General features: G+C 38.2%; 1 protein-coding gene and 1 long non-coding RNA gene across 8 annotated transcripts in view; one reads left to right on the forward strand and one right to left on the reverse strand.

The window, feature by feature from the left end:
* Positions 1–8,290: 8,290 nt before the first annotated feature.
* Positions 8,291–9,306, reverse strand: LOC311038974. The gene is made up of 3 exons (XR_014600115.1): positions 9,242–9,306; positions 8,630–8,684; positions 8,291–8,403 (listed from the first exon to the last, which is right to left on the reverse strand). It is a non-coding gene; the product is annotated as an uncharacterized lncRNA (long non-coding RNA).
* Positions 9,307–10,012: 706 nt separating this feature from the next.
* rbm33a (RNA binding motif protein 33a) overlaps positions 10,013–15,427 on the forward strand; it is a 44,806-nt gene continuing 39,391 nt past the window's right edge. For all 7 annotated transcript variants that reach the window (XM_084048893.1, XM_084048894.1, XM_084048896.1 and 4 more), the window contains exon 1: positions 10,013–10,180. In XM_084048893.1, coding sequence (XP_083905019.1) covers positions 10,159–10,180 — 22 coding nt within the window. In that variant the 5' untranslated portion in view covers positions 10,013–10,158. The remainder of the gene's footprint in view (positions 10,181–15,427) is intronic.

Consider the following 15,427-nt stretch of genomic DNA (forward strand, 5'->3'; position numbering starts at 1 on the left):
AAAAAAAAACTCAAGTGCAAGTGCATAACCTAAAATTAATCTGGGATTTTGTAATTCCTCACTCTCTCCTTTCCTCATCATCCCATAACACAAACTCAAAGTGGCTGTTCTTCTGTGTCTGTTGTTGAGACAGAGCAGTGGTTCCCAAACTTTTCAGCTCGAGACCCAAAAGATACATTTGATGTCTCCCCGGGACCCAAACTAGTGAAAATAGTCGATCTACAAGCTCACAGCACGTTGCGAGCTTGTAGATCTGCTATTTTCACTACTTTTTAAAGTATTTTCCCCCTCTAGTTAAGGGATATTTTAAAATTAAATATTTTTATGGAATTCTTTTGAAAAACAGTTTCTGGGAATTGTTTGAAAATATAATAATTAAAAACGAAATGTGGGAAACAAAAAATAAAGGGGAATTCAGTCGCGACCCATAAGAATGTATCCGCGACCCACTTGTGGGTCCCGACCCACTATTTGGGAAACAGTGCAGTAGAGGCCTAGCTTAATATGTTACTGACAGTCACTGTTGAGTTAGGTGGCACAGAAACACAGTCTGTATTTCAAGGTTTTCATAGTGTTCACAGGGGTAAAGGTCATCCTTCTGACAAAGTTAGAAGTCCAGCATAACAATATATTATGTATTCTTTACTAAACCATGCATAGGTAGACACCTATATAAATGCAAGTGCATATTCCACGGTTATATGCAACTTCAGCTATAGTACACTTTTATTGCTCCGAATTCCAGTAAGTATGACGCGTGAAATTAAGAAAATCTAATTCATAATAAGCAACTACATTAGAAAAGAGCATAAACAATTTAATTTGAGCCCCGAGTAATTCTTTTACATCCAACCATCAATTACAGATTGACATTTAATTTCCTATTCCACACTATATCAGAGAAAGTTGGTTAGTTTCGCCCACAATGACCAAGTCACATCAAACAATTCATCTATTCTGCCATGTGATCATCATGGTCTATAGAAAAACCCTACAGTACATGCACAACAGACTGAGGAAATGTTTACTGAATAAAATAGTTACCTAACCGTTACCTAACCGGCAGAAACAACATTATTGTGCAAAATCATGTAACAATGTGTAAAATATTGGATCACAATGCAATTGTGGTAGTTTGTACATAATATTTAATATAATTCATATTGATGTATTATACTGCGACAAATATTTGTACAAAAATCTTGCGTTCACCTAAATACACTTTCTGGTAATTAAATGAACAAAACATTGCTTTCACTATTTTCTTTTACAAATTTTCGTTAAAATGCGTTACTCGATGTTTTTTCATTAACTCATTGGATAATTTTTGCAATAATACGCAAATACGAAAGCGCTGACACAAGAAATATAACATTAAACTTTAACTATATTATTTCCCAGTATTACTGCGAGATCATCGTATGCTATTAAATACAAATACAATTTTAAGGGAGGTTGTGTTTTAACTGACTAGTCGTTAGTCTATTATTACATTCAATAATGTATAACCATTTTTTACATCGTAAGACAGCAGAAAAACAGCAACAATAGCAGATATTTCTCGTAAAAGCAAATTAGGCTATAATGAAACGTATTGCATAGCGAGTAAGTAAACTGCTCTCCATAAACAAAATAAAACATTTGAAGTATACCAGTTTTTCAGCATTGTTTTACATTATAATCCACAGGAAAATGTGTTTTCGCCGCAAAAGAAATAGTCTAGTTTTCAACAAGGAGTGCTATAAAATCAGTCTTCCATTTCTAGAACCTGCATTACGGTTAAACTCTTTCGCCACTGTCTGAAACCTAAAATGGACGCTGCTGGCCTTGAGTTATCGATGGCTCGGTCCAGCTATGGACCACAGCTGTGTAGTAGTGATCCTATGCCGCCATGAGGGAGCAGTAAAATGGGCCCATGCATTGGCAGTGTGCCAGGAGACCCCTTAAAAAATACAGCGAAGGCCTTGATTTAAAATGTGCCACACCAATGTCAAAGGAAACACCCTTGTTTCCATGGAGAGCTGCGTCATAACACAGAAATGGCTGCTCCCATAAACAACTCATCATTTACAATGCACAAAGCCTGGCGTTGCTACTGTACAGAGTAATGCATAGGCATACGCTCATATTTAACTCTACATGCACACAGACATCAACCAGCAAAACATTTTAATTATATAGCAGGCAGAATTAGATCCAAGATGAAAGGCTGTGTTCTCTATTCTCTAGTCATCATCATGGCGCTCGCTAGACCTCGTGACTACACTGTGGGTGGAGACAATAAGCCAATAGGAAGGCAGCAAAGAGACTCTCCGAGTCCCTCTTGCCTCAGCATTTTCTGGCTCAGCCTCCAGTTAAAGTTACCAGATCCACATCCATAATTACCTTATGAAGCGATCAGAAATCAGGGTTAATCAAAAATGATTGCTGCAAATGAGTGAATGGCAGAGCTGAATGCAACACGCCGGCATCATATCAATTAGAGTTGGCAACGCAAGTCACAGCTCATTCTCTGAAAATATTAGTCCGTGCAGCAGACTATTCTCTCCCTCCGGCACCTGCTCACTACAGCACCTTAAAACATTCCTAGAATTGCTTTTCTCAACTTTAAACATGTCCAAATGTGCCTTAATGAACAGGGCAATGCAGAGCTTACCATGGGTGAATACACTGTCAGCATGAAGAACATGAAGGGATGTCAGACTTCAAGGAATTATGGATCTCCTGTAAAGAAGTACATACACATAGCATCAAACGACTGAGTAGTATTTGAATAGTTAATGTCAATGTTAAAATAAAGTATTTTCATTGATGACACTGCCTTTTCGTATGGCTTAGCCTTTAAATACACTTACACATGAACGTATGCATTCATAAGAACACTGTCAAAGGCTAACAAAGTTTGAATAATGCAAATAGCTCAATTTGGAACAGTGATCTATTTTCCTTAATGTGAGTTGGACTAGTTGTTATCAATGAATAATCAATTCAGAATGCGATAACATTTATCATGCTTGATAAATGTTATCGATATCAATAAATGTCATTTCAAGTGATCAGGCAAATATTAACTCGGATATATCAACTCAAACAGCTTTTCAGAATTATTCGTCATAATAAAGTTTATATACTGTATGCACGTACAGTACAGTACATTTTTAGAGAATTAACACTATGTTGTGCTTTGTGCATCAGCTTTGTGTCACAAAGAAATAACACAAATACAATTGAATATTTTGCCCATAACATACAACACAGAACGTGTGTGATGCTGCGACAAATATTGATATTAAGACAAATTTGTGACAATGAAATTCGGCTTTCTTTGTATTACCTTTCCAATAGTAATTTCAGCCATTCTCGTCAAACTCTGGGGTCAGGTTTGGGACATGCCTTGAAAGATAAAAAAACAACAACAAAAAAACGGTATGTTAAGGGTGGCTTACACTCAAAAAACGCAAAAACAAAATAGTCAAAAACCACTCAAAAACTATTAAGGAATATGTCATGGTGCGAGTAAATGAGTTGTCTGACAGCAGACGAGTATGCACTAAGCAGGTGATAATGAAGTGATCTGTCCAGGCCAGTCACTGATAGGGCTAACAGATAAACATCACAGAGTCACAGAGGGAAAATAACTTGTAATGTCAGAGTTAACCCTAAGGCCCTTTGAAATAACACTCAAAATTCCCTCTGTGCTCAAACGATCTCTCAAATTTTCTGTAAATGACAGTGGACCCGGAAGAAAGTTGAGTTTTTTTGGTTGACTTCTCATTGCCTACTACATCAACAGTGCAAACAAACTCATAGGATCAGTTAGCAGGTGTGTGATAAGAGGAAATACAGGACAGAAAAGACAACCTTCAATTAATAAGCAGACTGGACAAAAATGCTGAATCCTGTGTATGATGGATTGTTTTCTGAATATTAGCTGTGTCCCTATAAAATATGGGTATTCTCAGCTCTATTAGTAAACTTCATTCAAAGGCAAACCACCCAGATAACATCTTGAGGTGTTGCACAATATGTTGCACACACAGTTGAAAATGTTATGTACAAAAATACTTTTGACTGCTTGGAACTGTAATGAAAAATGTAATCCACTGCTGGGCCCAAGAGTTCAAAACTTTGAATCCCTTTCCGAGTGGATCAGATTTAGAGTTTGGGTATTAAAGATATTTTTTGATTAATCTAACTTATATTTATTTTTGACATGATGTTCGGTGAGATGATTATATGATCACAGGTCGGATATCAAAGCGATCTCAATGCAACAACTACCTAAAATTCTTATCTGTTCCATCCGGATAGGGATTAATGAACTAATGAACTGTGCCCAGGATATCACAAAATCAAGAAAATATTCTCTTTCACTTCACTTTAGACAACTTTCTTCTCAATTTGAAGTCAACATTATATTTGATATCAATTTAGAGATTTGAATACTGTTACCGTACTCATTTTAAATCTTTAGCAATTATTATTAATTCAATTACTGTAAAATAGTTTTTGTGTCCATAATATCCTAATCAAAATATTTATTTTAGTCCAAACACATCCTTCGGTAATCAAAGAGGCCCCAATATAGATGGTCCAATAAGAGAAAACCGACCAACTTAAAAAAGAAAAAAAAAGTGATATCACTGAGGTAGATTGACATTTTCAGACACACTGTAAGAAAGCAGTGAACCAAAATAGATAGATATCTCAATATCGTGAAAAAACACAATTCTGAATGTATTTTCCATTAAGAGAAGTGCAAAGGGGAAATAATGGGGATCACTGCTTGAATAATCCATAGAAAATAAAACCAACAAATGTAGGCTATGACATCCTTAGAACCCACTTTTCGCCCTTTATTGCAGTGCATTCTATTGCATAGCTATGATTAATTTCACTCATCACATTAAAAGGCATGGACAACAATGGCAAGGCTTGCAGCAGCCATCTTGCCCTGAAGGATCAGACATGGGGGCGGGGGTCCCCAAGTCATATGACTATACTGTCTGAAGACATCTGCTGCAGTGACACAGCAAAGGTGTCTGGCTGGGTGTGACAGTGAGGCAGCGAAAGATCAGGCAGAAATGCACATGACTATTTGGATTTCCATATCACCATTTACAAAATATGTACTTGTAGAGAGTTGTGTTTCTTTTCTAAAATGTGTTTCTTAGTGGAAATTGTGGAAAAATGACCCCAAATGAACACTGTAATCTACACACCATTCATTACATAGACATCAAGTATTCCAGTATTTTTTCAAATGAACCAAGATTTTGGGAAAGAACGAATTTATCTATTTTGGGTCCTTATTTGGGATATGTAAAACTTTGATGAACCCATACTTTTTTATTCAGGTGTATAAGTCAGGTTTTGCTGTGCCATATTCGTCACTATTGTTCTCTACTTGAGAATGATCTACTTTTAACCGTGCTTTAATAATGGAGGTCTTATGTCTCATTGTCTGCGGTAACCAACCTTTGACTGCAGGTACTGGGGATGGTGGCACTTTTTGTAGATTCTGGAGGTGGATACACATCTCCTGCAGAACACAGTTAATACTTTAAAAAAGGTCTGAGGGGCAGAAATATGTGTTTAATTGCAGAAAAATATTGATTAGTGGACTGCGTGCATACGTCTGAAATCATGCTTCCCTCCCCAGACAATGGAATAGAACAGAAGGAGACTATACAGCCCCACCAGACCAGCATTTTGTCACTGCAGCACAATTAAAAATGAACACTGAAAACCAACAGGTATTACAAATTAACAATAAATATAGCCCTGCAACAAACATTTAGCCTACACACGTTTTTTCCCCACATGTGCTGGTAGGCCTACGTTGTGAGAACAGGTAGTCACTAGTCAGCATCACGTACAAGGAAGTCATGGGGTTAAACAACAGCATGCACGTGAGCAAAGGTGCGTCACCTGCGCATCCTCACCACCAACAGTGTGAATGAATGAGGTCAAGTAGACTCCAAAACACAACAATGCTCTCTAAAGCATGGATGGACATTATTAAAAAAAAGTATTGTATGATTTAATTAACACACTGCTAGATTAGCAGTGCTAATCTAACAACTTTAAATTTAAATATTAAGCAAACCTATAATGATTTTTTTTTCTTAATTTAAACAACAATATAAGCATCATACTTGGCAGTCAAGCAAAGTAGCTTCTGCAGTAGTGCTACTCACACGTCAACGGCAGCCTTACCTGTGCATAAAGAACTGTCTGCTGTAGAATAGAAAATAATAATAAAAAAAAAAGGAAAACTTTCAAACGAGTATCTAAAATAGCCCACTGCTTGTTTGAGCATGGCAAAAGAAAACCTATCGCGACGGCAGTTGAGATAGTCAGAAAATTCCCTTTTCCAATGTTCGCTTTCCTGTGAATTGGTACAGTCTTAAAAAACTCCATCCCCATTTTTATCAGTTTCAGACAGACTCCAGACAGTCTCTGAACGGTTACGTGCCTGGCTGTCCTGCGCGTGCACGTCGAATGGCGCGGGAAGCAGCAATAACATTCCAGACTGACAGTCGCACAGCCAATGGCGTTGTGAATCCAGATCCAGCATCCAATGACAATGGCTCACAAAGATAACCCCCTCATCCCGTGCGCTGACACTGCACACACTGAATAAAACAGCAGTCCTGAGTCAAGCAGTTCATCGCACTCAGATGTGGGTCACTGGCTGTCGCCTATTCTGATGAAAACAATAGCCCCCATAGGCATTGTCTTATTGCCATATGCATATTCGAGGAACAAAATAATGTTCATTTGCCACTGTATGCAGGCTAGGCTACTTTGAAACACATTAAGTAATGGATGTAACTGCAATGACTTTATGTATCTTATTTTTAAAGGTTAACATACCTTCTTTTTAGTGCTGTTAAGGCTACTTTAGTGGTTATTTGAGCATGTAGCCTACATATGCAAACCTGTTCCTACACATTAATACAGCATTCAGGTATATACATATATATACATAGTGTGTGTGTGTATATATATATACACACACACACACACACACACACACACACACACACACACACACACACACACACAAAGCATGTGTGTATACAGTACTGTACATCTGTATATAATCTACTTTTTTATGATCTATCGTAAACGTATACTCCAACTCCATGACCCCAAGATCTATACTGATCCTGGTAAGTGGGCAGCACTAACACATTGTCTCATACAAAACAACTTCCACGTTGGCTATGGGTTGGTTCTGTCAAAGGCATCCACACACAAGGCATACAGATAGGTTTGTTGTAAAGAACTTCTGTCCTTTAACTGGAGAAAAAAAAAGTCTTGTCTGCTTCGGCTTTGCACCCTCCAAATTTCATTGTTATGGAAAACCACTGGATTGGGAATAAGGCCCTGAACCTTTGAGGTCAGCATAATAGAATGTGACAGCTCCCTTCTTCACTTCCATTTGGAAGTAAACCCAAAATCTTGGGAAAGAGAATCCAGGGAACATAGAAATATCAGGCCTATCTCATGAAATACATTTAGAATAAATATTTAAGATATCTGAGAAATGTGTGATATGAGAATTGCAATTGCACCGCTAATACAATATTACGATAATACAATATTAGTACTGTGTAGATGGATAAAATAGTTGCACAAGTGCACTAGACATCTCATGATCTGACAAAGGTTCACATGCAGGAGGTGTTTTACTGAAATAACATGTTTTCAATTATAAAGACAGAAAGACCATCATCATTTCACTCATGATATTGTTAACAATGTTGAAATTGTGAGGGATTAAGCAAGCACATGGTGAAATATTCATTAGATAATAGATATATGTGAACTGTAGGTTTTTCAAGCATGATGCATACGTAATTACTTCTAAGAGGCTATAAATATTCAGATTACCTGGATTCAACATTTCCATGTTGTTTTAAATATATGCTAAATAGTATGCTATATGTCTATTTTGTGTTGAATGAAATGTTTCTACGTTTTTTAAACATTATATCTGAACAGGGTCGTTTTCAATACTGTATTTCATACAGCTTTTACAGAGAAAAGGAAAACATTCACCAGCTCAACATCTTATCCGTACAATCCCCACCAGTCCATTAGAATTCACAGACTGTCTTTCACTAGGAAAGTCCCTTTACGCTTTCTCAAATTAAAAATCTCACGGCTGATCCCCTCCATCGCTCTGGCTTTCAGATATTGACCTTGTGGTGCTACAAAATGGCTTCTTCCTCGCCCCATAATGAGCCAATACAATGAGGCTTCAGTTCACTGCTCACCTCTCTTTGGTGTCTCCAGGGGTCTTTGTTGACGTTTGTCAGCCCTGGTGGAATTTGGGGGTTTGAATTCTGCTGTAGTCGAGCCATAGAGAAGACAGCTACTTTGACTCCAAGACTTAAGCACGAAAGGGGCAGAAAAAAAACTTAGTGAGAGATAAAAAGGATTTGACCTTACAGAAAATAGAAATAAAAGGAGTGACCTGAACAAAGATTAGCCACCATTTGAAATGTTCACAAAATGTGACCATAATTGTAAAGGGACAGGCAGTACAGTGGCCTATGTCAACTTGAGTAGAGGGCTCAAAATATAAATCAAACATAGTTATATTTTTTATATTTACCAATGCATGGGATGCTGATGTAATTATCCCTTGAGCTATTAAATCCATTGAGTACCTGCACAGAAAGGTATGTCAGGTTATCAAGTGTGAGTACCTCCCATAAAAATGATGGATAGATGTGCCACTGAAGCAAAACCATGCAACCCATAATAGACTCCACAACCATATCCACAACACATTACAGTATGCCATCAACAATTACAGCATTTCACAGATCTACAACTCTAGGCTACAACAACATTAATCTAAGTCCACATTTTCAAGATAGAAAGCAATAGCCATCCTTGCTGTTAGTTGGTATTACTGGGAAGGTTTTACATTATTGGATATGTTGTGGTCCACAACATATCACCCAATCATTTACAACCTTCACAGTAGTTTCGATGAATTGAGTATAAAGAAAGGACCCCAATGGAAACAAATCATAGGCTTTCTTGGGTTTCAAATCCTCTTAGTAGACCTTGTATTGAACTGTATTTTCTTGTCCCTTTTATTTGCAAACTGCTAATAAAGTATTCAATCAATCAAAAGTAATACCAACTAACAGCAAGGATGGCTATTGCTTTCCATCTTGAAAATGCTTATGTAGCAGATATGAAAAGACTACCCTACCCTTATAATAAATCACTGTAAAGACATGAATCAATTCACCAAGATCTTGAATCTTATAAGGTCGTGGTGTGTTGTTTTGTCAAAGATGTATTTTATCGATTTTGACTTAAGTAAAAGTCAGACTCGATCAAATACATCTATGATAGTCTTGCTCCAAGGCTATAATTACTGCAAACATGTCAACAGAGTAGGCTATTGTAATGAACACTATAATCTAGATAACCCATGTTTTTCTCCAAAAAGGTAAACAGCAGACCCCCCCCGCCCAAACCGATCTGGGATCGGATTCAGGAACAGAGTTTTCCCACCCACAATGCACCATCACAGTTCTGCCATGCGGCGTTGCCATGTCTGCTTATTATAAGCTACTTTGGGCTTGTTTTTCTGGTCAAGTTTTTTTGTTTTTTGGCGGGGGCTGTTTCTAAAGTGTAGTTGCTTATTTTGGGCTAGTTTCCTAATGTTGTTTAAACCAGAGGTTCTCAAACATTTTCATGTCAAGGACCCCCATCTGAAAATATTTTATGCCAGGGACCCCCATACAAGATTTGTGTTGTTAAAATGTTTCAAATTAGTCACATTTTCTTCAAGATTTATTTTAATATAACATATCTACGTGTCGCGTTGTGAGCTTGTAGTAGATCGGCTATTTTCAAAATAGCCGATCACTTGATAAAGTGCTCATGTGGCCTGAGTTGCTTCTTTTGGGCTAATGCTTTCATAGACCTGGTTGCTTCACTTGCTTTTTTCTCACGCACAACCTGGCAACGCTGGTGTGTGGTGGTCTGGTGGATAACATGGTAGCACTGCAGTGGACAACCTGTTAGCTTCACCGTCTGTCTGCTGTTTCATTTATACTGAACATGTCGATGTATTTCCACGTTTTATAGTCAGACTCACAGTGTGAAGCGTCTTGCGTCATGGCGGCCAACAAAGCTCAGGGTAGGTACACTATTGTTATTATTATTGTTGATACAGCTCGCTAGCTAAGAGGCTAACGTAGCCTCTGATGAACAATAACCGCAGGAAACGACGGCTCTGAGACTAGGCCACGCAGTGCTAACTAGCTAATGCTATCAACAAATGTTAATATGACCAAGTAATCATTGTGTGTGTCATTGTGGCGCTATGGTGTGACCACGTTAGTTAAGTGGCAGTTTACTGTAACGGATGCATTCCTGTTTTCAACGAAGTAACCGTCGGGTTGTTGGGTTGTTTGGCTGTGATGGTGTGTTAGCAGCAGCTAGCTTCATAGCTAACGCTCGCGCCGACACTTGACAGTTGAGAATGTCGTCATTTTTTTGTGTCGTGATAAAGGCTTGTGCGACGAATTACATTGTACAATCTAGCCATTTACCAGACGCTCTTAATGCTGAGCGATTTACAGTAAGTAATCAAGGACTACACAAGGTAATACATCAAATGCATAGAAATAGTAATCTAGGATCATAGGTAAACCAATAACCTACAATCAGTCTCAACAGTATAATATCCCAAAAAGTCAATCTGTACATTGAAGCTATCTATACACAATAGGATTCCAGGTCTACAAATGACCTGGCATCTGTCTACATGACATGCTATCTAAATGACATTTTAGCCTTTATCCCTTTAGCCTTTATATTTGTTTGGGTATCATTACTCAATACCCGCTGTTATTCAAAGCAATTCAGTTATATAGGGGTCTATATATAATGTAGCAGCTGAAACGGCTACACCTGCCAGTGTGAGATATATGTAGCAATTATAGCTGCAATCCGGAACTTATTTGAATGAATACAACTAATACAATTTATTTAAATCAATCTGTATGGTAGATAATTATGTAATAGGCAACTGACTAGCACATCTGCAGTGGTTGGGGGCCAGGGCCCCTGACCCCCAACCACTGCAGATGTGCTACTTTTCAAATTTTCAATTGAAAAGTGTACTTAATGTAGATCCTGGTGTCAGGTAGGATACCTACTGGTTGTCAAGTAGTAAACAATACCTGAAGCTCAAAGTGCAATATCTCCTGTGTTGGCTCATTGCTAGAAACCTTTTGGTCTTATTATATGACCACAGTCCCCAGGAGTTTTTTTGTGTTGTGCTTTTAGCCTAAATGTCTGACTGTACCTCGTGCTGTTTACATTTCTGACTAAGAAAGTATTCAATCAATCAAATACGCAGGAGTAGACCAGACCTGTGTTCAAATCTCAGGCGGGATATCAAAGTTATGAAGTACAGTTTAAACTCCATCCTTCTATTGCCCAAAGGTGACACTCATATCCCAGCCTACTCACTAGTGTTGGAAATCAGATGGCATGTTGCAATTGATTGCACTTTCCATTGATATGGAAGCTTTGATTTAAATATACAGGTCATTTTTTTTGTGAAAATAGTATTTTTGAAGATACTGTATGTAGATGGTATATTAAGAATATGTATGTGATGTATCCCCCCCCCCCCCCTCCCCCACACACATACACTTTGAGTGGCAGGTACACCCACGTATTCACTCAGAGACTTGTTCACATCATGAACTCTATACATTTCATGCACCCAACAGCACCACACTACATGAACTACAGTAAGCTTTTTTGCGTTATCCTTTTGATTATGGTGAGTCAGATTTATGTTACATGCGACGTATGTTTTTATTTCATGATCAATAAAGATATCAATCAATGCATTAACACTTGATTTGATTAATGTTGAGTACATTTTAGGGCTGATGCAGGAGCCCTATAATGCTATTTAGCATTATAGGGCTGTGCCTGCCTGTCTGTCCACAAATTGTATTCTTCTTGTGACTTACAGGGCTGGGTCCATTCTGATCTGTCAATCTGAGTTATTTTTAGCCCCATTAGTGGCTGGGCTAGTGGGCTTTAAGGATGGAAATGACAGTCCAAGGGCTGCAACTCTTTATTATTTTCTTAGCGATTATTCAATCAATTACGTTTTTTATTAAATGAATAATTGGGAGACATGTTTTTATCATATTTCTTTAGATATAAAAAAAACGATTAACCACTTCAGCCCCATTTTAAAGAGCAATACCACTCATCTTCAACATTTAACCGACTTTATGTATATCATTTGGGGGTCATCATGTGATCAGTGACAGATGGAGGCTCTACTCTTAGCCCACCTTCTAGGCCAGTGGTTCACAGTGGCCCCCATGTGAGTTTGTAGATCGGCTATTTGCGCAATTTTTGCCTCTTTCTTACGCAGTATTTGACAATTTGGTATTAAAAGGTCTTATACTTTATGTTGTTTGTTTACTGTTGAGTGAGAAAACAATGTTGCACTTTGCACATTAAGCTAATCATTTGGGGACCCCCAAAATAATTTGGGTACCCCCTGGGTCTCCAGACCCACAGGTTGAGAACCACTGTTCTAGGCAGCCTGTGGTCTAGAATGGGGATTCACTTATATTGTGTACAAGTATTGCCATCACGTTCCCAGTTTAGACTGGGAACGTGATGGTTTTTCTAAACGTACCTGATGACGTTTTGGCGCCTCATTGGAAGGCTCTGGCCGGTGCTGTTAGAAAAGTTCATCACGTTTGTTAATAAACGTCATCACGTCACTGCCACAGAGGGGTTCCCTACTGCCTTATGTCCGTGCAAAATAATATACTCGCTTTGCAAGTAAATCTTAGTAGTTTATAATGGCATGAGATTATATATTCTGTTTCACAAGACATATTAGTACTTAATTAGTACACATCTTAAGTACATTTTCAAGCTGCACTGTTGCTGCTGGAAGTAAGATCCCCATTCTAGCAGCAAGGCTCCGACCGTCACTGATCACATCTAGGGTAGAGCCATATGAAATCCGTTTTATTTTTTTCCCAATTCCGTTTTATTTTTTCCCAAATTCTGTTTTTTCCATTTTAATATTTCTGAATTCTGTATTTTGCTTTTTATGCTCATTTTTACCATAAAAAAAAGTGTCTGGTAAGTGGAAATGAATAAATGTTCAAGATATAACAGTCCATACATGGCCCTTGTTGTGTTATACGCAAAAATGTTCCCAAAATAATTCGGTGACTTCGGTCTGAGCATGCGCAAAATGGCGTCGCGCATGTATTATTGTTTCTATCGTCTTTCTAAGACTATTTCTACGTGGATTTTACTGTTTATAAAGTAGGATGTGGCCATGCAAAATGGTGGTGTCCCGTGGATTTGTAAAAATTCGCGGTAAAAAAAAATATTTTACCGCGATTTTTTTTTCCCCCCAAATTCTGCAATATTCCGTGTTTTATTCCAATTCCATTTTTATTGGTCATTTCCGCGATTCCGTCCGCGATTCCGTTAACACGGATTTCATATGGCTCTAATCTAGGGTTGGGATCTGGAACAGGAGGAACTGGAGGAACAGGATCCAACATTAAGGAATATTTCCACATCAGCTCTAAGGTGTATAAATGAAATAGTTTAATGTTGAAAATGAGTGGTAATCCCCATTAAGCCTTGTAAATATGCTATTTTAACTATTTTACAAAGTTTAAACATTTTAGCCTAGTATGACATACCCCAAATAGGGATTTCTTACTAATCGATTAGTTCGATTAACTGTTGCACCTCCTACAAAATGTAATCTTAAAAGTGAGAAGCACTATCCCATTGACATGATGTATAGTAAGGCTGCAACTAACGATTAATTCCATAATCGATGAATCGGGCGATTATTTAAACGATTAATCGATTAATCGGATTATCGCACTTATTAAGCAATTACCTTATAATTTTGAAGTTTAAGGCATGTTTTATCTAAAAATAAAGACAATTTGTGGTTTTGTAGAAATATTAGACCTTAATTGTCGAATATTTAAGCATGTTCTAATCATGTGTACTTTAATTTACTTAAACACTTTCCATTTTTTTTTTTTTTTTATTACATTTTGGATAAAATAGCCAATTTTACATTGAATTAATTACATTCCATTATCGATTAATCGATTATCGATTAATCGATTAATCGATTATCAAATTAGTTGGCAACTAATTTAGTAATCGATTATTAATCGATTAATCGATTAGTTGTTGCAGCCTTAATGTATAGTGTTGCTCACAAAGGTTATGCCAAAGCACTGACTACACCAGAGATTGTTGGCCCCCATTTGTTTTTCACCACAGAATGTTGGTCTGGAGAAACAGAATCATTAATGAGTCTCACATTTTATAGATGATGACTGGGAAAGAAAAGGGGCAGTGTTAAATGTCAAGGCCATTTCTGGCTCACATACTGAGGAGTACACCAGTGAGGTGTTTCTTAACATGTTGGACCATTGGGATATCATCCAAGAGCCAGTGGTGCTTGTGCTCAGAGACAGTGGTGCGAACATGATCAAAGGCGTGAGTTTGCCAAAGATACTGGACCTCAGCTGCACACACTGCATCTTGTGATCAACAAGGGCATCAGCAGTCAGAGAACCATTAGAGGACATTATCAGCAAGTTGAAGACATGACGCTTAAACCACTCTGCTAGCAAAACAGCTTCTGAGGACCATTCAATTAGCAACCCTATAGCATGGGATCCCCTTAGCATCCCCCTTACCATCCATCCAACATTAATGCCAATAGGGCAGGCGCACTAGGGTTTCAGACGATAGAAGCATAAATGTGGAAGTCTTGCAATACCAGATTTAAGCTGTTCCCACCCACTTGAACTCTACTCAGCACCTGTTGCACAGGTTGATGGAGCAGAAGCGTGCCCTGGGCAAGTGGGCATGTTTGCGGAGAACATGGGAGGTTTACATATTCAATATCTCAAAATGTATAATTTCCAGGGCGATGTTTGGTGCTGGCAACACTGCTGGATCCTCGATACAAGGGCCATGTCTTTGTAGCAGAGGACACATTGAACAAGGCAAAACAATGGCTAAAAGAGGAACAAGACATTGCCTCCAAGTCTGAACAACAAGCACCACTGGAGACCAAGGATCTGACCCTAAACGAGTAAGGTGGAGGAAGAGGAGCCCTCTGGTCTTGTTGACCAATTGTACGCAAACATCCTTGGGGCTCACAGTCATCACGTATCTCCTATTGAAGAAGAGGGCGAGGAGGACATCGCTAACGAACTGAACCATTGCTCCAGAGAGCTGGTGACTGATAGAAAGACTAGTCTACCACTGGAATGGTGCAAACAGAACAAAACCCAGCTAAGCCTTCTTGCACCACTGCCAAGAACATTTCTTTGTC

Source organism: Gymnoscopelus microlampas (genome assembly GCF_963454915.1).
Source record: "Gymnoscopelus microlampas genome assembly, chromosome: 22".
Classification (NCBI taxonomy): domain Eukaryota; kingdom Metazoa; phylum Chordata; class Actinopteri; order Myctophiformes; family Myctophidae; genus Gymnoscopelus; species Gymnoscopelus microlampas.